Consider the following 25,584-nt stretch of genomic DNA (forward strand, 5'->3'; position numbering starts at 1 on the left):
CCGATTTTTAAACCAAATATCATACAAATGAAATTTAAAAGCAACATGTATGGTAAATTAATTCACAAATTTTATTTATTTGAACTTGTGAAATATCTCAGGCCAGCGTAAATTTATTGAATTTGAATTTTTACAAAATGACAAGATTCGCAAATACTCAACCAACTGCCATCCGAGTATATTTTTTCAAACCTACCATCATCTTCGAGTACTTACACAGACAAAATGTCAAGGGCCTCGCGTGGCACAGTATTTTAGTGTTTCGTTTTGGAGTCATTCAGGAGCTTATTTTAAGTCACAGGTCCCGACGTGGGACGTGAAGACCGGTCAATCGAATAAAACCGTAAAAAACGTAGGTCCATGCAGTGCTGCATGAACATGTTGGCACGAACAAGATCCCTAATTGATGCTTTATTATCAATGGTCATAAGTGCCAAGAAAAAGTCTAAATTAGGAGCCCTCCAACAGGCGGGTGTTCAAATGTTGTCAACCCAACAATCTTTAAAGGTATTTTAAAGCAAAGAAACAACCTATTTTCAAAGGCCTAACAAGAGAAAAATACACTGGACGTCTCAGGAAGCCGTACCATAAGCCAGTTTAAAAGATTTCAACACTATTTGAAAAGAGTGTACCAGTATAAACAATATTTAATTCAACCACACCATATAAAATGATTAAAGTTTCATATATCTAATGTTAGAGTCAGTCACAAAGTTTACCCCATAAATAATTCAGATGTTGTTTCTTCATTTCTTTTATAAAAAAAAAAATGAAGAAACGACATCTGAATTATATTTATCAAGATGAAATAATTATACAAAGACATATTTAGAAACTCCTGTTATTTATTAGATCGAACGAATGAAATGCAGTGAAATTTATTGATTGCATATACAAGGTGGGCCTCTCATCTGCTCATGAGGCAGACTTTGCCATGCTTACTACGTATGTTAATTTTAGAAGACACATTTGCAAATACCATCTTAACACTCCTTAGTCATGGTATGTTTAATACACGAAATGTTTCAAGAGTGTAGGATTCTAATAAATTGAAGATATATATTACGATTGATACATTGCCGTTGTTTTATAACACGAACCCTCTGTGGCCACATGTTGTGGGTGCCAAATGAGAGTAAAACAAAAGCCGACCTTTTGATAAAATACGGATTTTGATGAAATAGTATTTTATATGGACTTTGATGAAATTGTATTTTATAAAGTTGATAAACAATAAAAAAAAAAATATTTGAATAATCGTATTAAAAAAACTTTTCAGTCGGCACGATTTCAGTGGGTCTGTCGCGTTAGGGGAAACAAAGGTATTTTTTATTTTGGCCTAAAGATTTTTCTTATAAATTTCAATGTAAAACTTGGATTCCCTATTGTGGCCCTGCCCTACTCCCGGGGGTCCTGATATGAACAATTTAGAATCTACACTATCCCAGGATGCTTCCACATAAGTTTCAGCTTTTCTGGTCCAGTGGTTCTTGAAAGAAGATTTTTAAAGATTTTTCTTATAAATTTCAATGTAAAACTTGGATTCCCTATTGTGGCCCTGCCCTATCCCTGGGGGTCCTGATTTGAACAATTTAGAATCTACACTATCCCAGGATGCTTCCACATTAGTTTCAGCTTTTTTGGTCCCATGGTTCTTGAGAAGATTTTTTAATGACCCCACCATATTTTTGTCTTTTCTTGATTATCTCCCCTTGTAAGGGGACTTGGCCCTTTATTTTAATAATTTAAACTCCCCTTCACCCAAGGATACTTTGTACCAAGTTTGGTTAAAATTGGCCCTGTGGTTCTTGAGAAGAAGTTGAAAATGTGAAAAGTTTACAGACTGACGGACGGACGGACAGATGGACAGACGACGGACAACGGGTGATCAGAAAAGCTCATTTGAGCTTTTAGCTCAGGTGAGCTAAAAAGTTGGAAAAATTGACTTTTGAAATTCGCTTCCGTTGGCGACCGGAAGTAATGACGACGCCAAAAAAAATGACGTTGCAGATCTACAACTCACGCTCTATCATCTTTGACATGTCTCCAGTTTATATCTTTGGCCGTTCTGGAGGAGTTGCGAAGACAAAAATCCAATTTAAAATCAGGAAATTGCCCATAACTTGGAACTGGAAGGGAATTTTCCTAATTTTCTTTGTGATGAACAAAGTTCATATTATTGTGCATTACCTCTGAAAGTCTCATTGAAATCCAGTGAATACTGGTTGAGAAATCGCCTGCACAAATTTTTGGGGAAAAAAAGAATAACAAGAGATGTTTGTGAAACACTTATGCCCCCCTCCCCGACATAAGTTGGAATATTTCTAAGTCCAGGGGGCATAACTCTGTCAAAAATTGCTCAATCGTACCCAAAACAGAACTTGACCGAGATATTCTTATGAAAAATCTGTATTACAAATTTCATTTCAGAATGTGCAACCTCTGCGAAGAAAATGAAAAGAAACTGCAAATAATTGGAATTTTTCTAAGTCCAAGGGGCATGACTCTGTCAAAAATTGCTCAATTGTACCAAAAATACAACTTGATCTGGACATTCTTATGATAAATTTGTATACCAAATTTCATTTCAGTAGGTGCAACCTCTGTGAAGAAAATGAAAAGAAACTGCAAATAATTGGAATTTTTCTAAGTCCAAGGGGCATAACTCTGTCAAAAATTGCTCGATCGTACCCGAAACAGAACTTGACCTAGATATTTTGATGATAATTCTGTATACCAAATTTCATTTCAGCATGTGCAACCTCTGCGAAGAAAATGAACAGAAACTGTTGATGGACTGACAGACAGACAGCAGCAAAGCAATATGCTCTCCCTTCTTCGAAGGGGGGGCATAATAATAAGAAACTAGAGCAAAGCTCGTTGCAAAACAATGAGTAGGTCTTCCGTCCTGTTTTGACCGAAAGTGACATCAACAAAAGAAAGGAATGAGAGAAAAAAATCTTTCTTCACCGTAACTTTATATGTTTGCCATTCGATATGATTAATACCCCCCCTTTTCCCCCTAGATTGGTTACTTAGTCAGTACTGTATTTCCAGAATATTTTAATCAACATTTTTTAAAAATAAGTTAAGGTCTTTTTTAGAACAAAAATTTCAGTCTCAAAACAAACATGCATCTAAAAAAGTCACAAAACAATAGTAGTTCAAAATGTACACGTGTCGGCGGTGATATTTGAAATTGGCAGAGTATGTTTCAAATTCATGTGTTAATGCCCAATGTATTTCATTCATTTATTATTCAAATGATGGGATCAAATCTAGAAATGATAAAAATAAATGTTAAAACTTGTTGAAAATACTCGCACTTCGTCTTCGATGTGACGAAACTATCACACGTGCACAGTGTCGAATTTTGATTGACAGGACAAGCACGTGGACTTCGTGTGAACTTGAAGCAGGAAAATAAAAACGAGTATGACTGTCAAACAAATGGATATGATTTGTTGATTTTAAAAAAAAGTTACTTTCACTGTCTAATATATTTAGAAAAAAATTTCAGTTTTTGTTTAATATGGGTACAAACATTTAGTGAAGCCTGAAAGGAGGGCGGGGGGGCTAAAACGAAATCTCTCTCTCTCTCTCTCTCTCATTTGTCTGTTTAATAAAAACTATAAATAGTAGAATCACTATAAGGTCTTCCATGAAGACCAAAAACCTCAATAAGAAACAGAGTAAAAACGATGTTCCCAAACTTTGTTTCAATGGGAACATAACTAGAATTTCAATCCAATGTTTTATCAGACGTCCATGACAAATTCAAAGAGGACATCTAAGAAAACATTGGCTTGAAATTCTATCCAGTGTTTTCTCAGACATCTGTGACAAAGTGTACCACCCCCATTTCATTGTCTATCATCAAATGCCTTGATTGTAATAGCTGTATGTTTCCAATATTGTCAGTTAATGTTCCCCGGTCTTACCATATGTAATTTTAAAGATAAAAATGTACATTCAAGATAAAAAAAAAAGTGAGAAAAAATTTCAGATACTCTGGGGATTGAACCACAGTCACCCACATAGAAATCTACAACACTTACCATTATGCCATCTGAACCACCATTTCAAAGTGAGAAATGATGAATATGTAGACTAGTAAAGACCTGTTCTCTATAATGACTTGAACTTTTATATAGGAGCTGTGGCACGCATAGTCTCAGAATTTCTCCAAACTCTCTATGATAAAAGTCTTTGATACCATAAACTCAAATCAGGCAAAAATTGGTTGCTACATGTCATGGTTACCATAGCAAAATGTCCTAAAGTTTGAAAAGTGGCAGTCCCATAGTTAACGTTTGCAGAAAAGCAAACAAGTGGCATGACTGTTTTCAAAAGCTGAAGGCCTGATGTCTTAAATGCAAAATACTGTAAACCAACTTTTATTTGCGTGCCAGAAATATTTGTGAGTTTGGCAACCTACTTTAACTCGCAAATATTAATTGCCGCGAACTATTGGTAGAGAATGTTTCCTCAGTCGCGAAAATTAATTGTTGCGGATTGATTTCAAACTGATGATTCATGAATAAAAGATGATGCAAATAATAGTTGGTTTACAGTAAACATTTTTGGGAAATCAATTACCATAAAGTCACGTGTATTGGCCACAATGGTGTAAAAGACGCACCCCCAAGTTGGGGTGAAAATCCTGAAAAAAACGCAGGTCCTATGTAAAATGCGCATCCCACAACGCATAAATTGGATGTGACTTTAATTTTTCTAGTACAGTAACTTAATATAAAAGTAGGAGAATTTACGAATCTCAAACGAAAGTAGCAAGTCATCTTTTTTTATTCTACATATTGTAAACGTGCATAATCTTTAATTTAATCTTTTTAATAATTATTTAACCAGAGATAAAAAAAGAAATACCTGATTATTTTCTTTTCAAATTAATTTCAAGTGTGTTATGAAGTTATGCTTATGGGTATAATGCATGACAAGCGCGTGTCAGTATTTACGTAAACAAAAATCATACCCAAGGGATATTAGTGTCAAAGGTTTGACTTTGGGTAATTAAACAGTTCTTGGTATCCATCAATAATTATTTTAGCTAGCTAGTGCAATGAACAATCAGTGCTGTGACCATAATAACGTGCTAAATGAACATTTTAATATTTATGTCTTATGAAATAAACAATGGTCATGTCCTACGTGACAACATAGACTGAAGTTATATATAGCAATGACACGACAATAGAATCCTTAATGATTTGCACCTCTAATTGCATATCTGAAATTTAAAAAATAAAAATAAGATACAGAATTAAGGATAATTCAGAATATATCACAAAGATTATAGTTGTTGACTCATTTATAGGTATTAATATATCTATGTCTTAAGCGACATGCAATTCTTGTATATGATATAAGCAACGGTAGTTCAAAATGGCGGAATACGCAATGGAAATAAAACAAAACAAAGATCGTTTTTCATTATTATTTTATTTATGAAACGATTATCTTTTTTTCAACAGGTAGGGTAGATGTATATGACTACAACAGGTAGGGCTGATGTGTATGACTCTGAAATTAATACAGGTGACTCTCGATCTCTCGAAGTTCAAGGGACCGCAAGAAAAATTCGAGAGATCGAAGGGTTCGAGAGATAGAAAGTGAATAAAATCCGGAATTTTCAGTTCCGATCATCATTGTTCTACTATTATAATACCGGAAGTATATATTGATAATATCATAGCACGTTTTCATTCGTATTTTACAGGTAATTCACTTGATTTCAACAGCAATGATCATATTTTGAATAAATAAAACGATCTCTTTAAGTATCACTATTTATTTGTTCTCATTTCATGATTACATGAAACCTGAATAGCAATCGTCGGTGTGGCTACCCCACGGCCCCGGGCTTGATCGGCTCCTTCACTAGAATTCTCGTATTAAATCGGTAATCAATTCTTGTGCAATGTTTGTCATACTGGGATTATTTAGATTCTAATAAAGCTTCATAATCTATGGAAAATTATTGACGTCTCTTAAATTATTTTCTATAACTGATCGTCTCGCTGTCAAGTCAAAATATGTTGCGAAACAATTCGTTTATAATTTAGCAATTATAACCAATAAAGAATTAATTATATCAACACTCAGATCCTTACAGGTAAAGTGTTATCTATGTAAATACACAATTAACACCTCCATGCCAGCCCCAGGCGTTCACTGTTATCCAGGTAGGTCCAAGCTGCATTAATTTTATGCTTGATTGGCGTGTACACAGGTGCAATCAGAACTTCGAGTGATAGAGAGTAAAAAACAATGCAATGTGTGTAACGGGACCCAGGTCTTGGTTCGAGAGATAGAGAACTTCGAGAGATCGGAAGTTCGAGAGATCGGAAGTAAATTTGCTTAGTTATATAGAGGAAAAAAACGGGACCGGAGGTTCACTTCGAGAGATCGAGAACTTCGAGAGATCGGAGTTCGAGCCATCGAGAGTCACCTGTAGTAATAAACTTTGACATAATTGCTTACAAAGAGTAATCAATTCAAATGGATCGGGAAAATGGTCCTCAGCACTGAGAAAGTGACCTCGAAAAAAGAGGGTTGTATTTTGTATTATGTATTAAGCGCATCCCTAATTTGAAACAATTTTCTGAAGAAAAAAAGTGCGGCCAATACAAGCGACTTTACAGTATTACATACATTACTATGGAAACAAAGTATTCAAAATAATAATTTTGTTCATTTAATCTAGATTTATAGTCATACACTTAAAAATAAAAACAATTATAGGTTGAAATGCAACCAAATAATAGACAAAAGATCCTTATAATATATACCAAGGACGAAATATGGTACTTCTTACAGGTTGGCAATGGTTGCCATGGTTTTAATACCATGAAGGGATTTTATATTTACTCGCTTACTGTTTTAATCTGATTCTATCTCTTTAAAAAGCACATTTCTCTATAACTGATGATCAATTTCAAAAAGTGTTGGTGTGGTCCTAATTTTCACATTTCAAAAAATTCAAATTTAATTCTTTGAATAGAGCATCGCTATGGAAATTAGCAGAAAAGATATGCATAAAAATCTGAAAAATATTCTGTGTCCTTGGATAAGTGCCCTTGTATTCAGATTCCCAAAACTTTTATGATTGATATTATAAATAACTAACCTGACTTTCAATTTTGACTATCACCCAATCTCTAACTGGATGCAAGAAGCTGGCACATAGGGTTTAATATTCATATAAAGTTAACAAAATTGAACATTTTCCCTTCTTGGTAACCATAGCAAGTTTGTAGTTTTCATCAAACTTTATCAATATATATGATATTCAACTTTAGTTCTACCAGATAAGTACTATTCAAGGTGAGTCAAATAATGTTTCTTAATTAAAAGTAAATTCCTAAAGCAGCTAAAAAAAAATAAATAGATAAATAAATAAACAAAAAAAAATAAAAATAAAAATAAAACATAGGTAATCAAAGATTACGAAGCTCACCTCGACGAATGTTATCTACATGTAAGGCAAATTTCACATCATATTTTTTTTCTAGTTAGGGTACATCCCAAGATCAATATCCATGCAAGTTTGATTTAATTATAGATCTGCTCAAAAACACTTTGGACCTGTTTAGTAATCAAGAAAATTTTGGTCAGTTCCAACATCCAAAGCAAGTCTAGAAGTTTTCATCCTTAGATGCACCATCTATGCAAGTTTAATCATAACAGGCCATAATATTATATAGCTACTCCAAAAAATTACCCTGGTCACTCATCTGGAAAATGTACGTCAGATTCAGAATCCAAGGCAAGTCTGGAAGTATCCATCCCTAGATACATCATCCATGCTAATTTGGTTAAAATATGGCTAAAATTCACTCATGTAGAAAATCTAGGTCAGATCCAGCAATCGAAGCAGGTTGGTTAGTGTACATCCCTAGATGCATCATCCATGAAAGTTTGGTCCAGGTAGGGCTTATAGTTACTTGGGAACGAGACTACTCCTAAATCTAAACCTGGTCTCACATGTGGAAAATCTAGGTCAGATCCAGCATCCGAAGCAAGTGTGGAAGTGTCCATCCCTGGATGCATCATCCATGCAAGTTTGGTCCGGGTAGGGCTTATAGTTACTTGGGAATGGACCTGCTCCTAAAACTTTAACCTGGTCACTCATCCGGAAAATCTAGGTCAGATCCAGCATCCGAAGCAAGTGTGGTAGTGTCCATCCCTATATGCATCATCCATGAAAGTTTGGTCCAGGTAGGGCTTATAGTTACTTGGGAATGGACCTGCTCCTAAAACTTTAACCTGGTCACTCATCTGGAAAATCTAGGTCAGATCCAGCATCCGAAGCAAGTGTGGTAGTGTCAATCCCTAGATGCATCATCCATGCAAGTTTGGTCCAGGTAGGGCTTATAGTTACTTGGGAATGGACCTGCTCCTAAAACTTTAACCTGGTCACTCATCTGGAAAATCTAGGTCAGATCCAGCATCCGAAGTAAGTGTGGAAGTGTCCATCCCTAGATGCATCATCCATGCAAGTTTGGTCAAGGTAGGGCTTATAGTTACTTGGGAATGGACCTGCTCCTAAAACTTTAACCTGGTCACTCATCCGGAAAATCTAGGTCAGATCCAGCATCCGAAGCAAGTGTGGTAGTGTCCATCCCTATATGCATCATCCATGAAAGTTTGGTCCAGGTAGGGCTTATAGTTACTTGGGAATGGACCTGCTCCTAAAACTTTAACCTGGTCACTCATCTGGAAAATCTAGGTCAGATCCAGCATCCGAAGCAAGTGTGGTAGTGTCCATCCCTAGATGCATCATCCATGCAAGTTTGGTCCGGGTAGGGCTTATAGTTACTTGGGAATGGACCTGCTCCTAAAACTTTAACCTGGTCACTCATCTGGAAAATCTAGGTCAGATCCAGCATCCGAAGCAAGTGTGGTAGTGTCCATCCCTAGATGCATCATCCATGCAAGTTTGGTCCAGGTAGGGCTTATAGTTACTTGGGAATGGGACTTGCTCCTAAAACTTTAACCTGGGACGCCGACGGTATAGCATAAGCTCATCTCGACTTCGTCGAGGTGAGCTAAAAAATCACTTTAAACAAGTGGTATGTTGTTTCCATGGTTACACTCCAAAGTAGCAATCAATCCTAATTTTTGCTATGTTGTCGGTGTTGCAATGTCCTAAGAATGTAGATTTGCCAGTCTTGAACTTTCACGTTTTTTCTCAAGATAGTAGCATTAACCCAATTTTAGCAACAGATTTTGCATGTTACACTGTGTTACCATGGCAACCATGAAAGTTATTTTAGAATAATATTGCAAATACCTAATTACTTAACGTCAAATATTTTTATTGTTTTTCTTCAGTTGTTGATTGAGTTTGATCATGTTAAACCTATTATTAGTGAATATTGAGTGTTTTTTCAAATTTTTTCAGCATTTAAAAAATGTATTCCAAATGTACCCATCGTTATCATGTACTTAGAGCTATATTATTAATAATTTCGTTCGTTCACTTTGCGTTCACCTTGTGTTCAGCATTCACTTATCGTTCAGTGTTTATTGTCATTCGGAACTCTGAAGTGAAAGGACTTAAGTATCTCTTTGTAAGTAAGGATTTACAGGTTTTGAATAAAATAATTAACATATCGTGTTTAAAGAATCATTATTTCATGAGAAAAAATATCTACAATATTTATTTTTATTATTCTAACTTAGCTGCTAGGTTATTTATTAAATTTATCTGGAAAATAAATATTGTTATAAGTACATGTATGTACCATTGAAGAACAAAACTGAAAATTTTAATTTAAATATGGGCAATATACAGATACTTCAAGCACTGCAACATTTTTTTGTTATGTTAAAGACGACAAATCGTTAATGGATAGATCAAAGTCAATTAATTTACCAACTGCAGCAAAAATACGAAAATATTTAGTTCTAACACATTCTTTTTCAAATAATACAGAAATACATGTTAGAACTAGTTCTGAGAATTATAAACAGTACTGCGGATATCCAGTTAATTAAATATCTTTAGAGCGAATTAAATTGATAGTGTGGTTTAAAAAAATATTTGTTTAAAATGTAATACATTTTAGTTAGAATTTTTTTTCTACTTTACATATATAAAGTCTTTAATTAGAGAGAGAAAAATGCTTTTATAACATGATTATCATTAATATAACCAAGGTGATTCTCCAGTAATGATATTTTTCACCTTAACTTTATATGTTTGCCAGTCGATATGATTAAGAGCCCCCCCCCCCCCCCCCCCCCAAATCGGTTACTTAGTTAGTATTTCCAGTATATTTTAATTAACATTTAAAAAGAAGTTTATGTGTTTTGTAGCACATAAATTTCAGTCTCAAAACAAACATGCATTGAAACAAAGTCATTAAACAATAGTAGTTCAAAATATGCATGTGCCAGAGGTGATATTTTAAATTGGCAGGGAGTATGTTTCAAATTCAAGCAGTTTAATTATTCCAAGCATTTATTCCCTATGTATTTTATGCATTTATTATTTTTCTTTTAGAAATCTCAGATCTAGAAATGATAAGAAAAGATGTTAAAACTTCTTGGAAATACTAACACTTCGCCTTCGGTATGATGAGACTTTCACACCTGCACAGTGTTGAATGATTTTGATTGACAGGTCAAGCACGTGGACTTCGTGTGAACTTGAAGCAGGAAAATAAAAACTGATTATGACTGTAAAACAATGGATTTGTTGATAAAAAATGGTTACCTTCACTGCCTGATATATTTAGGAAAAAAATAAGAATTTTTGTTTGAAATAGGTACAAATATTTGAGGAAAGGGGGGGGGGGGGTGTGTGTAAAACTCTCTCTCTCTAATTTGTCTGTTTAATAAAAACTTTGACAGCATATTACTTAAATATCAAGTTGTGAAAATTTAATCTATAACAAATAATATGAATGCCTCTTTGTATCATCTTGTCCGAGTATAATCAGGGGCAAGAAATGTCTACAGATACATGTAGAAGTCTGCTCAATAAATCGTCATAAAAAATAAAACTGACACATAAATATATTATTGCATTATAATTCTAAAATACAAGTGTATTTATGCAATACTTCTACATACCATTGCAAAATATTTCAATTTTTTTTCCCCATTATTTTACACGGAATTCCCTTGGCACGGAAATATATGTATGGTTGTTACAACTGTTGTAATTCATTCTATAAGTCCATAGTTTTCTCTTCTAAAATCCACATTATTTGTAATGGTTTTATATATCAAACAAGAGGCCCAAGGGCCTTAACGGTCACCTGAGTATAATTCAACAATTTAGAGGATCCACAGAGTATAAAATGAACTGAAAGGTGAAGCTTTGTTGCCCAAAAGCAAGAAAAATAGGGTGATCAGGATCAACAAAATAATTAGTCTAGTGTTCATTAACAGTTCATAAATTAGGTTCTAATCTGTTCCCCATTTATCACTATCACCATACAGTATATTAACAAATTATCAGTGATTCTGTACTATTTTAATTCCTTGATGAAATCTCTTACATTGGACTCTCTTGGTCTTTGATGAACATTGAATAAGACAAGTTATTTTTGTCTCATTTTTTTTTATCTATTACTTACAAGTCTACCTGATCATTTAAATTATAAAAATACTTGTTGTATTATACAATAAAAAATCTTGCATTATTCTCCTATTCAATTAACCTTTCAAGTACATTATTTACAGCGATTAATTATCAGAAGTAAATAGCAAACGGGAATAACTCCTCTCAGTAGAATACAAATTAATAGAGCCCTGGCCATGACCAGAACATTTGACCAAATGGTCCAGATGTTCAAAAATCTTTATTAAAACTTTTACTCTTTTTGCCTCTGATATGCCCAAGTGCAGAGAAGATTTTCAAAGAAATAATGCATTTTTACTACAGATTCACTATATCATCAATAGAGCCCCCCCCCCCCCCCCCCAGCACCAGAACCCCTGACCTTGGGGCTATGACTTTCACAAATTTGGTAGAGTCATCCTTGCTTATCATAACTATGTATTCAATTTGTTTCAATAATACCCAGGAGTAGAGAAGAAGATTTTCAAAGAAATAATGCACTTTCACTATATGATCTATATAGCCCCAACCTAGCACCAGAACCCCTGACCCTGGGGCCATGAATTTCACAATTTTGGTAGAGTCACCTTGCTAATCATAGCTATGTATTCAATTTGTTTCAAAAATACCCAGGAGTAGAGAAGAAGATTTTCAAAAAAAAATAATGCACTTTCACTATATAATCTATATAGCCCCACCCTAACACCAGAAACCATGACCCTGGGGCCATGAATTTCACAATTTTGGTAGAGTCACCCTTGCTTATCATAGCTATGTATTCAATTTGTTTCTATAATACCCAGGAGTAGAGAAGAAGATTTTCAAAAAAAAATAATGCAATTTCACTATATGATCTATATAGCCCCACCCTAGCACCAGAACCCCTGACCCTGGGGCCATGAATTTCACAATTTTGGTAGAGTCACCCTTGCTAATCATAACTATGTATTCAATTTGTTTCTATAATACCCAGGAGTAGAGAAGAAGATTTTCAAAGAAATAATGCAATTTCACTATATGATCTATATAGCCCCAACCTAGCACCAGAACCCCTGACCCTGAGGCCATGAATTTCACATTTTGGTAGAGTCACCCTTGCTAATCATAGCTATGTATTCAATTTGTTTCTATAATACCCAGGAGTAGAGAAGAAGATTTTTCAAAGAAATAATGCAATTTCACTATATGATCTATATAGCCCCACCCTAGCGTCAGAACCCCTGACCCTGGGGCCATGAATTTCACAATTTTGGTAGAGTCACCCTTGCTTATCATAACTATGTATTCAATTTGTTTCAATAATACCCAGGAGTAGAGAAGAAGATTTTTCAAAGAAATAATGCACTTTAACTATATGATATATATAGCCCCACCCTAGCACCAGAACCCCTGACCCTGGGGCTATGAATTTCACAATCTTGGAAGAGGGCTCAATGCTTATTAGAATCATGCCAATAGATTGACTGCTTGATGTCCAGGAGTAAAGAAGATTTTTAAAGATTGCATTAATTTTTATGGTTTTGGCCCCACCCCTCAGGCCCCAGGGGGGCAGGGGCCAAGAATTTCAAAATTTTTGTTCCCCTTCACCCATAGATGCTATATGCCAAAATTGGTTGAAATTGGTTTGCTGGTTCTAGAGAAGAAGCTGAAAATGTTCAAAAGTTTACGACTGATGAATGACGCACGGTGACGGACGAAAAGAGATAGCAATAGGTCACCTGAGTGACTCAGGTGACCTAAAAAGAATAAACTTATTTATTTTACAAAAAAAGTTGAATTAAACATTGTACATATGTGCAAAAAATAAACTTAAATTAATGATTTTACTTAATGTGCATGTATCGTCTTTCTTAGGACATTTTTCATTGATTTGTTTATTTATTTATTATTTATTTATTTTTTAGCACCAGGCATTAGAATACAATAGAATAGTTTCAATGCAAGGAAAAGATCAGAGGCATTCCGAATAAATTGTTCATCTTGAGTTCACTGTTTGTTCACCATTCACTTTGAGCTCCGTTTCGCGCTCTGCGTTCGCTCACCGTTCACACATGGTTCACCAAGTTGCATTCAGCATTCACACATCGTTCACTCACCGTTCGCTCTGCGTTCGTTCACCGTTCGTTCAGCTTTCACTCACTGTTCAATTGGGAAAGTAGAATGTTTCAGGGACTGTAGCTGAAAATCTCAATTTTTCCAACTTTTCTGGCTGTTACTATGGCAACCAAGATATAGAGCAACAAAATCTTATTTGATATGTTTTTCTGGTGTTGAGTTGTAATTATGGGCAAAGTTTCATCAAATTGGTGACCATGCGTGGCAAAGAAGTTTAAGTACAGGTCCACGTAAGAATCAGGCAATCGGTGATAAGTCGAATATTTCATATTTGGCCTTTATTTTTTCATATTATTACTTGATATAGTAGTAATTAAAATAAATCATGATTTTTCCAAAAAGGCACATCCAGGCTGTGATATGTTACTATAAATAGATTCGGGCATTTATGGGCCAAAATGTCAACTAAAAAAGAGGATCAAGTTCAGTACAGAAGTAACAAGTGTTGTTGTTTTTCATAAATTATCTAACCTTATTTTATTTTGAGAGGAGTTTGTATCCTTCTTGTATTAGTTGTCATGGAGTTGATATCTAGGTCGCATCCATAGTAACCATTGTAATTATATGTCAAGACATTTTTGATGTCACAAACATTGTGAATTTAAAACAATATTATTAAAAACAGCAAATACATTATGTAACTTTTTACACATGGAAAAATAAAACAACTGCTCATTATTAGTTTTCCAGTTTAAAAAGTGTGGAAAAATCAATTAGCAGTTTTTAATGGAAAGAAAAACTATTGAGAAATTTTGATAAATTGCTTGAAGTTTGACAAGATTTTTTCCTAAATCTAAGTTCATTGTGTGTAAAATTTAACTTGTATTGAATTGTTTCTTAATTACATTTATCACATTATTATGATTTTTTCTATTCAATGTACCAAGTTTACTCTGGAATCAATTTTATTTCTCTAAAATAGTTTTGGAGAGAATTATGATCGGGATCGAAATTCTGTATATTAAGTACCCAACTTTGATGATTCCAGATTTTTTTCTGTTTTTATTTTAAACAGCTGTTAAAACTAAGCAGGCGCATCCAGTTTTCTTGTATTACTTTTTTCATAGAGTAAACATGATGACCAATCACTATCTATTTGGGTGACTCTTCTTATATAAGCATTTTTTTTTTTTCATTTAGTTTTTCAGCTTTTACTCTTTGTCAAATACTAACTTATGTATAACAACAAAGTCTGAGAATACATTATGCTACATGAAGACATAATTATTATGTATAAACAAGTCAGAGTATGTTGGTCTCTGCTAGCAGTGTCGTAAAACTGTCAACTTCTATAGATAAAATTATAAATTCATTTTCTTTGACTCCTTCTAAATCATATACTACATGTATATGAAAGGAATGTAATTAAAAGGATTTTGTTCAAGTCTGCAGAAAATGATGCAGCTGCAACATTTGATTTACTGTACCATTATATGAGCAGCAATATGATATTTTTAATTGCATATTTAACAAATATGTCATGTTGTTCAACATACTAAACTAAATGGTTTTTATATGAAAATTTCCAAGTTTATTCTTAAGAAATCAACAATGACCAATTTGCAAAAAGGTTTCACATGTTTATTAAATTTTAACAATTTACATGATTTATAAATTACATTGTACATTATACAAAGATCAAAATTTGTAGAAGAAAAGTTGTTTTAATATCAGTTCTTTATAATCATCATTCCATCCCATGATTTAAAAAAAAAAAAGATTTTTAAACTACAGTACTTTTCAAGCAGACATGCACATTCAAAATTCTGAACTTGATCAATTTAATATATGGACTTGTGGTGCTTCTACTTTTGGATGGTTTCCGTTGTTTTCTCATATAGTACTCGCCACTCTAAATGTCAACTGGTATGCTATTCCCTTTGTTTACAACAGTTAATGAGCAATGTAGGACTAAAGTTATACCTACACTACTGTCGCTATCTTTTATGATGGTTAAACACAACAAAAGGCACCAGATTCACTGCTCAATGTGATTTTAGAAAATTCTTTCATTCGTAGTTTGTTTCCTCCTTTTTCACTAAATTTTGAAGTTTGGACAGGAGAAGAAAACCTCGACTGTTTGAGAAGACCAAAGAACTCTTCTGCAACTTGAACTTGCCTGAAAAATTAAATGCAGTGGCATATTACCAAGTATTTTAAACTCTGAATAAGCATAAAAAATATTATGGAACAATTTAATTCCTTATCTCTAAAAAACATTTTTAAAGTCTTAAGCAAGATGTTTTTTTCAATTGGTAGTTTAAAATAAAATAAATATACCCATTTTATAAAATGGGGTTCTCCTAATTCATAGGAAGGACTTTCAAGAAGAAAAAAAATTACACCCAACTTTGAAATAATTTTGAAAAAGACCAAAAATTAAGGCACTTAAAGCTTAAAGGAAAAAAGCTTGCTTATTATTTTTGGTTGACATCAAAAGGGTTTTCCTCACTGTTAGCTTAAAAAACTACTCACTTGCACATGCTGCATCACATGAACTCTTTGTGAGAAGATAATTTCCATATTTCAGCAGGATTCCGGGAAATAAATCCATAAATGTTAGATTATAATTGTGTCTTGAAATAACCACAATCAACTGTTACATAGGCTATGTTGTTGTTCTCAAATCGAGTGTCGCATGACTCGAAAAAGTCCGCATTTCCTCGCCAACATGACTTTATGATTGAGAGTTTCAATAAAACTGCTGTTTGGCAACGATTGTTTAAAGTGCGTTGTGTAACGCGAAGACCAATTTCCTTTGAAGTCTGTTATAAACTCTTGTGCATCTTTGATAACGCAGACGGCAGTCAAACTGTAAAACTATAAAATCCTGCCCAAATCTGCATATGACAACAGACAAGTTTCGAGCAACCTGAACCCGATCAAATTTGATACCCACTGTAACGCTAGATTTCAAAGAAAAAGATGTTTAGTTTGAAGTTATACATTCCTTAATTTTCAGTAGATTAATTTAACCAACATAAAATGCCAAATTTGATGTTTAATCAATTTGGTTCTGTTTTTTCAGCATCAGTGTACTTAAAAACGGAGCGCCCTCAAGCGACAAATTAAGTCATAAATCAAGAACGATAACTGAAATTCACTAATATTGGAAGTAATAATCGGGGTAGTAAACGCTAGACTCGCAATTTTCCAAACTTTTTAAAATTTAAAATTATAATTTTTAAATAGCTGTTTTGTTGTTCATTAATTATCACTTTCTCTCATAACGTTTGCTGTTTTAATTTTTTAAGGTTTCAATATCCATACCATTGTATAGATTTGTACTACTCATGTTCATAATATTTTCTCAATATATTGCCTATTAAATTAGAACAAGCCTGAATATTTCCAAATCATTGAACATATGTAATATATATGTCCTAATGCATAACCATGTGAAGTTTCAAGTCAATTCTCAAACACTGACTTATCACGAAAATTTGATTTTGCCTGATTCTTACGTGGACCTGTACTCTTAAGTGGTTACAGAGAATCGCTATTAAGTTTTGTTTAACTTCCCTTCAAGAATTTTTCACTCATGTTGAGACACCACCACTTGAAGATGGAAGCTATGGCCTACCTATCTGAGAAGTTCCACGCATTAATTTTTTTATACTCCCAGTTTGTCAGTCAAATTAAAGCAATACAAAGGCCTGTGATTTAAATTAATGTTATTGGCACCTTAAAGCCAAACAAAAAAATATGTGTGGTTCCGGTTACACTTCCAAAAAAAATTAGGGTAGGTAGGTAGGGATTTTTTTTTTTTTTTAAAAACAAAATGATTTTTTTTAATTTTTTCTAAATAATACCTATCACTGCTCTGCAAATGGCATTTAGATGTGGTGAGATAATATACTAGTCAATATTGGTAGGGGACACCTACATGCTAGCTTGCACTATGTTTTGCAAGGAGGCCGTCATTGCTGAAACTAAAACTTAAACTGGAGCCATTGATAGGAATCTGGGAAAATTCCGGAAAAAATATGAAAATTGCCGAAAAAAAGTTTAGGGTCGGGGGTATAAAATAGGGACGGTTGGGTAACCGGAACCACACATATTTTTTTATTTGGCCTTAACTTACCTCTGTAAAACTAAAGAAGAGGCCTATTCCACCAGTCAATTTGAAGCCATAATTAATTTTGTCACTGAGTTTTTCTGAACATGAAGCACAGGGGCATGTTTCGTTTGCATTTGAGGTATGAGTAGCATTTCCAGCACAACAGGCATAATCTGAGTTGCTTTCACAACACTTCAACTGCAAAATGATAAAAACTTATTCTATAACAATATGTAGGAAATTAAGATACCTGTCTCAATAATTTCAGATGTCAAATTTACTTCAATCTGATAGCAATTCAGATGAATGTTTCAAAGTTTTTTGACAAAATATGAACATATGAGGGCTGTTCGGAAATTATTGAGACATTTACTTTTACTCTATAAAGGACAGAGATAAATTCATGAAAATTCATCAACATTTTATAAAGAATGAATAAAACAAATGTGCAAAATTTCTAATTTATAGGATATTTAGATAGGTTCCAGTGAAATCATAAACATGCATATGTCTATCGACCTCAAGCAGCACCGCTACGTCATTTTAACGTCACATCAGCCAGAGATGTTTTCGCATGTGAAATGATCAGGAAGTGTTAACTCTTTTTTCTCCGTTATCTCACATAACATTCCAAAATTCAAAATGTTTCTTTTCATAAAAGATTCTTTAAAAAAAAAAAGAATAAAAACTAGAACTGTCCAAAAGGGACAAATACCCCCCGCTGGGTTTTTCAGAGAAGGTACCAAATCACTAATGTTTTCTAGATGTGAGAGGTGTTCACAATTTGCTTAAACATCTAGAGTGATAATTTAATTACTCATTATATTTTTTTTTAATGAATGAAATTAAGGTGCAGCCTAATAAAACATCAATACTAATAATTACAGTGTTTTTTTATTACATTGAAAAAATAGTTTGCAACTATCTGTCATCTTTGTGAGACATGACACTCTGCAAATTGATTGTTGAAAAAAAAATATCATGATTAATTATACAAAGTCAAATTGATCCAAATACCTTTATATCAAACTCATTTTAAAAATAAAAGGCTAGTTTCAGTAACTATGTATTTTGACAGACATAAATTACAATATTAAGAGGCTTAGACAACAGAGATCTTTATTTCTTTCTGCCCAATTCCCAGGAGATATAGATAAGACCTGCTTGTTCAGAGATGCCCTAACAGCTTCCCACACTGAACTCATTAATTAATCTTTAACTGGATGCATGTCCACTCATTACTCCAAAGGGACAGATAGATTTACAATATCTGCTGTGTAATGTAAAAACTGTTTTTAATATTTTGTGATTTTTTTTTTTAGTTCTGATGAGTAGTTTTAAGCTGTAGTTCACATTTTTGTACAGATGTTCGAGATTCTATGTCTCAAACCTTAGACATGAACCCAAAATGACTAAGTCAATAAAAATGAAAAAAAAAAAAAAAAAACCTGTAAAATGCAGAAAAATTATCAAATATTGTTGAAAATACCAGGTGCACATCTTCATATGGTAATTAATAAGTGTACAGATTTTCATACAAATCTATGCAATAGTCTCTGGGAACAGATCTGAGTTATTAGAGTGAAAATTTAATTACTCATTATATTTTTTTTTAATGAATGAAATTAAGGTGCAGCCTAATAAAACATCAATACTAATAATTACAGTGTTTTTTTTATTACATTGAAAAAATAGTTTGCAACTATCTGTCATCTTTGTGAGACATGACACTCTGCAAATTGATTGTTGAAAAAAAAATCTCATAATTAATTATACAAAGTCAAATTGATCCAAATACCTTTATATCAAACTCATTTTAAAAATAAAAGGCTAGTTTCAGTAACTATGTATTTTGACAGACATAAATTACAATATTAAGAGGCAGAGATCTTTATTTCTTTCTGCCAAATTCTCAGGAGATATAGATAAGACCTGCTTGATCAGAGATGCCCTAACAGCTTCCCACACTGAACTCATTAATTAATCTTTAACTGGATGCATGTCCACCCAAAGGGACAAATAGATTTACACTATCTGCTGTGTAATGTAAAAAACTGTTTTTAATATTTTGTGATTTTTTTTTTTGAGTTCTAATGAGTAGTTTTAAGCTGTAGTTCACATTTTTGTACAGATGTTCTAGATTCTATGTCTCAAACCTTAGACATGAACCCGAAATGACTAAGTCAATAAAAATGAAAAAAAAAAAACACCTGTAAAATGCAGAAAAAATATCAAATAATGTTGAAAATACCAGGTGCACATCTTCATATGGTAAATAATAAGTGTACAAATTTTCATACAAATCTATGCAGTAGTCTCTGGGAACAGATCTGGACAAAACCACATAATAAAATTGAAAAAAAAAACACAGGTCTGTAAAATGCAAAAAAATAATCCAATCATGATGAAAATACCAGGTGCACACCTTCATATGGCGAATAATAAGTGTACAAATTTTCAGACAAATCCTTGCAACAGTTTCCAAGAAATGGTCCGGACAAAATCTCGTCTACAGACAGACGGACAGACAGACTGACATGCTGATTCCAATATACCCCCCCTAAACTTCGTTTGCGGGGGGTATAAAAAATGTATGCTGTTGCTACTCCAGTGTAAAATATTCATGTGTCATATACAGGTTGACTTAGCATCACGCAGTACCGATTTATGCAAAGCGGGTCAACGTTATTTCGTCCTTAATAATTTATGGTCGTCCGGAGCTTTTGTTTTTACTCTAACTGGTTGAATTATTGGTAAGAAAAAATACATACCAATGAAAAAAAAAACCCTTAGACATTCTCATTAATATTGTTTTAGCAGGTCAGTCAGTCTGGAAAAGAGTTCTCCATAGCGTTACATAAATTTTAAGGTACATGCTCACTGCATCGCCTTGACGTCAAAATCCAATTTGTCATCATTATCAGATTTCTTTACCTGGCTTAATTTTTTTTATGATCTATACCATTGAAAAGAAGAAATAAAATATTTGTAAAATATTTCTGGCTTGTAATAATTCTTGGTACTGTGGCTCCCGTTTTATCAAATAGTCAAGTTGTCAGACTAATTTTATCAGAATAGCCGATTGCTCTATACCGAGTCCAAAGATAGATGTATAGAGCTACATGTATTGATAATACATCATAGCAAATTTCAAACTTGCACTTTCGTTTGATTAGTTTACTTAGTGAATTTCCTAAAATAAATTATTTCACTTACTTATGAATTTAATATGATAACATTTTTCAAATAAATTGATGTATAAAATATATTCTTTGATAGTTATTGCCATCTTAATTCAGCACGTTTACATTCCTTCTTCGATGGACGCCATTTTGGAAACGGAAGTAGACTAAATGCTTGACTAATAACCCGTAAAATATTTTTCCCTGAATAGATTGTAAATTAAAAAATCAACAAAAATAAAAAATATCTTTTTATAAATGTAACTTCTTTGTGTTTGTTTCTTTCATATGGTTACGTATTTTAGCCTGTTTGTGACAATTCTCTGGTCAATGAGTTTACCAGTCTCATGCATACTTGTCTGCCATGTGGAGAAAGATGGTATGGATTTTGAGACGTATATTAATAGTATGGGCCGTTTGTCATTTTAACCATAAATTTTGCACTTAAAAGTGAACAAATATTAAGCCAACTGACCAAGCTAAACGACTGAATAGGCTTATTTCATTATCCAAGCAAATTGTCATACACAAGCTAATCAGTTCAATAATTAAAATTTCAAGCTGAAAAAAATTGCAAATAATTGTCATAATTAACAAGTGCATCATTGAACCCAAGCTGATCACCACAACTGTAATCAAAACGTATCTATCTACTATGCCCACTATTGACACAGGTAAGGTGCCTGTGTGCGTCCAACCGTAACTAATCCCCTCATTGTCTACTCAAGCCAGTCAAGGTAATAGGTGTCAAACTGTGTAAACAAAGGCTTCACATACGAAGTTGGAGGTGTGAACAAGGTGCTGATTATCAACAAACACTATGATAGTCCAAATTTTTGTATTAGATAAAATGAAATTCCAATATTTTCTTATCAGAATATCAGGTGAAATTATTAATAAATATATAAGAAATGGTTTTGTGCTCTGATATTATATTGAAATAGCCGAAATATTCGTCAAACCGCTATCCGATAAAATGAAGCTGCTGTATTTGTCAAACGTATATGCGAATTTTTACTGCAAGATGTTCATTAGAAAGAAAAATATACGCGTTGTCTCAATAATTTCCGAACAGCCCTTGTATTTCTTCTAAATGTAAGACCAAATTTCATTTACCCTAACCATGCTGCTGTATGTACTGGTATTAACTAAACATTAACCTGTGCATGCGTGGGTTGAGGAAGATGTGTGTCTTAACTGGTAAAATGGGATCAAAGTCAATAGAGTTGAACATTCTAAGCTTTGAAAAAAAAATAATTAAAGCAATTACGAAAAGTTTAGTTGTGATTCTTTTTATATGGAGGGGAAAAATGTATTGGATTTTAATATCATAATTAGATACTTATCATATTACTTCATATTAGTTAGTGTACCATAAAAAATGTTACATAATTACAAGTACCTTATGCATGCATTTTTTTTATTTCCCATTCTGAGATCCAAAAAGTAATGAACACTATGTGCAGTCAATATATAATGTCTATGCATGTTTGCCTGATAGCTACAGGGATTGAACATTAAATTGCATGAAAACTCCCAATAACAGAAAATACCCTTTGGAGATAAAAGAGATGACAAGAGGCCAATGAGCCTTGATGGTCACTTGAGTATAATGAGTTTCTCAAGCTATGCCCCTTGGTTCCATCCTAAACTGCATTTTTTGACTGATCCCTGAGGGGACAGCTTTGTGTTTATTATAGCAGTAATCATGGGAATAGTTTCCCTAATAAATTTTCATGAGTAGATAAGAAAATTTTCAAAACTGTAATTTATTTTCAATTTATTACGAACTTATCATTACCCTAGGGCCTGAACTCTGAACCAAGGGGTCATGAATTTCACAATTTTTTACACAATTGTCTGTTTCCAGATTATTTTTTGATCTGACAAGACAACCACTAGACACACTTGTCTGATCGGACAACTTATTCTTTTACCATTATATATTTAATCCACTGAATATTTTTTTCATCTTTATTTTTTAGGAAAACCACAGCCATTTCAGGCCTTCAACCCCCCCCCCCCCCCCCCCGAACTTCTGGATCCGCCACTGCTGGGAATTTAGTAAACAGGGTTATGACTTGAACAAACATGAATCTACACTACCTAAGGATGCTTTCATGTAAATATGACTGATCATTGTTTTGCTGTTCTTGAGAAGATTTTCAAAGATTTTTCCTATATATACCCATTTAAAACTTTGATCACCCATAGTGGCCCAGCTTACCCCAGTGGTCATGATTTGAACAAACATTAATCTACACTACCTATGGATGCTTCCATATAAATAGGAATGATCATGGCTTTGCTGTTCTTGAGAAGAAATTATTAAAGACTTTTCCTATATAAACCCTTGGTCACACCCTACACCGGGGGTCATGATTTGGACAAACTTGAATCTGCACTTTGTCAGGAAGCTTTCACATAATTTTCATCTTTTCCAGCCAAGTGGTTCTTGAGAAGATTTTTAAATGACCCCACCTAATTTTACTTTTTCTTAATTATCTCCCCTTGGAAGAGGATGTGGCCCTTCATTAGAACAAACTTGAATCCCCTTTACCCAAGGATACTCTGTGCCACGTTTAGTTGAAATTGGCCGAGTGGTTCTAGAGAAGAAGACAAAATTGTAAAAAGTAAATGATGACAACAATGAGACAACAGCCTTCGGCTCAGTTGAGCTAATAACAAGAGGTCCATGGACCTTTATAGTCACCTGGGTATTATGTTACAAGTTTTAAATCTTCTCAAGTTAGAGTAATACACTCAGGGTTAGTAGGAACCCAATAATCAGATTTTATGTTCTCAACACTTGGTTAGGAACACAATATTTAGGCATTTGCAAAATCCATCACATTGTTGGATAGATTGAAAACATACTAGGGGTGATCAAAAAGTTCGCGAACTAATTGATTTACTTCCATAAAAGAAATAAAATAAGGCCTCAATGATCATTATTTTTTAAAGTAGTCCTCTCCGATTTTAATGTACATCTGCCACCGTTCTGCCCATGCGCCAATCACGTGATCCAGGCGGTCATGTGACATGCTCTGTAGCGTTCTGTTCACAGAAGCTTAGAGATTTTTCAGAGTCTTATATTTCTTACCATGAAAGTTATTTTTTATAACAAAAAAAAAATAAAAATAGTCCATTTGTCAGAAATGGCTAATTCTCGGCAATAGGGTGGGTGGATAAGGTATTCTTTCCCTGAGAATGAGCATGGTGACCATCACGACCCGTGTCCTCTGTCTTAGGAGCGTCGTTTATTTAATGTGGATAAAGCATAGGTGCCTTCTTTTTAACATATCTGATATGTTTAAATCCTAAAGTAAACAATATGTCAGGGATTTAATAATTATATTATTGTTATAAGATATTCAACTATTTTTCTAACTGTAACTTGGCGATCTTTCATAACAAATTGCTCAACTAAGGACACATCTCTCCCCCAGCTTGCTTTCACTGGGCAACAGAACAAACATCATTTTTAAACATCTCCCTTCCTTCACTAAAACAATCAATCCAATTGATGATTGAACTTCTGGCAAGTCTTTTGTCTTCATAAATCTTGTACAGATTATTATATGTTACTGCAAAGGAATTTCCAAGATACACAAAAAACTTTACAGCCGTTCATTGCTCGAGTACGACTGAGTCAACCATTTTTTGTCTGAAGTCATCTACATGTAGACGTCATTTTCACATTGTGACGTCACAAACATGGAGCAAAACATCACATAGCATCTGCTTAGAACATTTGCAGGAGTATATGTGTGCCAAATTTCATTCTGATCTGAATTGTGGTTTTGTAAATATAGAGATAGTTTGCAAACTTTTTGATCACCCCTCGTACACACATGGGGTAAACATACACATGGAAATAAGGTATCAGGGCTTAATTACCCCTTTTAATCTCCAACTTTTGCTAATGCGAGGGGACATTACCATATTTTGCCAAGTATAATACGCATTGTGTTAAATAAGCACCCTCAAAATTTGGGGAAAAAACGCAGTTTGGTCGTATTATATACAGTCCAAAAATTGATCAAGAAGTAATCTTGTTGTTTTTTATATCGCAGTAATTTTTACTAAACACAGATAATCAGAGATTACAGAGCTCACATCAATGAACGTTGTCTTTAAGTAAGGCAAATACCAAGATGCAACATTCATGCAATTTTTTATCTGATAGGGCTTGCAGTTACTTGGGAATGGACTTATCCAAAAACTTCAAACTAGTAACTCATCCAGAAATGTAATTCAAATCAAGCATCTGAACCAATTTTAGAGTGTTCATCCCCTGATGCATCATCCAAGCAAGTTTGGTTCAGATAGGCCTTATAGTTTCTTGGTAATGGACCTGTGCCAAAAACTTTAACCTGGTCATTCATCTGGAAAATGTAGGTCAAATCCAGCATCCGAAGAAAGTCAAGTACTGTGCATCCTTAGATGTATCATCCATGCAAATTTGGTCAACATAGGGCTAATTGTTACTTTAGAATGAACCTGCTCCAAAAACTTTAATCTGGTCACTCATCTGGAAAATGCAAGTCAAATCCAGCATCCCAAGCAAGCCTGGTTGTGTGGATCCTTAGGTGTATCATCCATGCATGTTTGGTCAACATAGGGCTTATAGT

The 25,584-nt window shown here is 33.7% G+C and overlaps 1 protein-coding gene and 1 long non-coding RNA gene across 2 annotated transcripts in view; one reads left to right on the top strand and one right to left on the bottom strand.

Moving 5' to 3' along the window:
- Positions 1-25,584, bottom strand: part of LOC133185644 (tetraspanin-13-like) — a 162,685-nt gene that overhangs the window by 42,899 nt on the left and 94,202 nt on the right. The window contains exon 4 of the mRNA XM_061320956.1: positions 17,793-17,966. Coding sequence (XP_061176940.1) covers positions 17,793-17,966 — 174 coding nt within the window. The remainder of the gene's footprint in view (positions 1-17,792; positions 17,967-25,584) is intronic.
- The window catches only part of LOC133185684 (uncharacterized), a 159,257-nt gene that overhangs the window by 26,936 nt on the left and 106,737 nt on the right, over positions 1-25,584 (top strand). The window lies entirely within an intron of this gene.

The sequence above is a fragment of the Saccostrea echinata genome, unplaced genomic scaffold, assembly GCF_033153115.1.
Source record: "Saccostrea echinata isolate AGI-Se365-2 ecotype Australia unplaced genomic scaffold, CSIRO_AGI_Sech_v1 ptg000001l, whole genome shotgun sequence".
NCBI classification, from domain to species: Eukaryota; Metazoa; Mollusca; class Bivalvia; order Ostreida; family Ostreidae; genus Saccostrea; species Saccostrea echinata.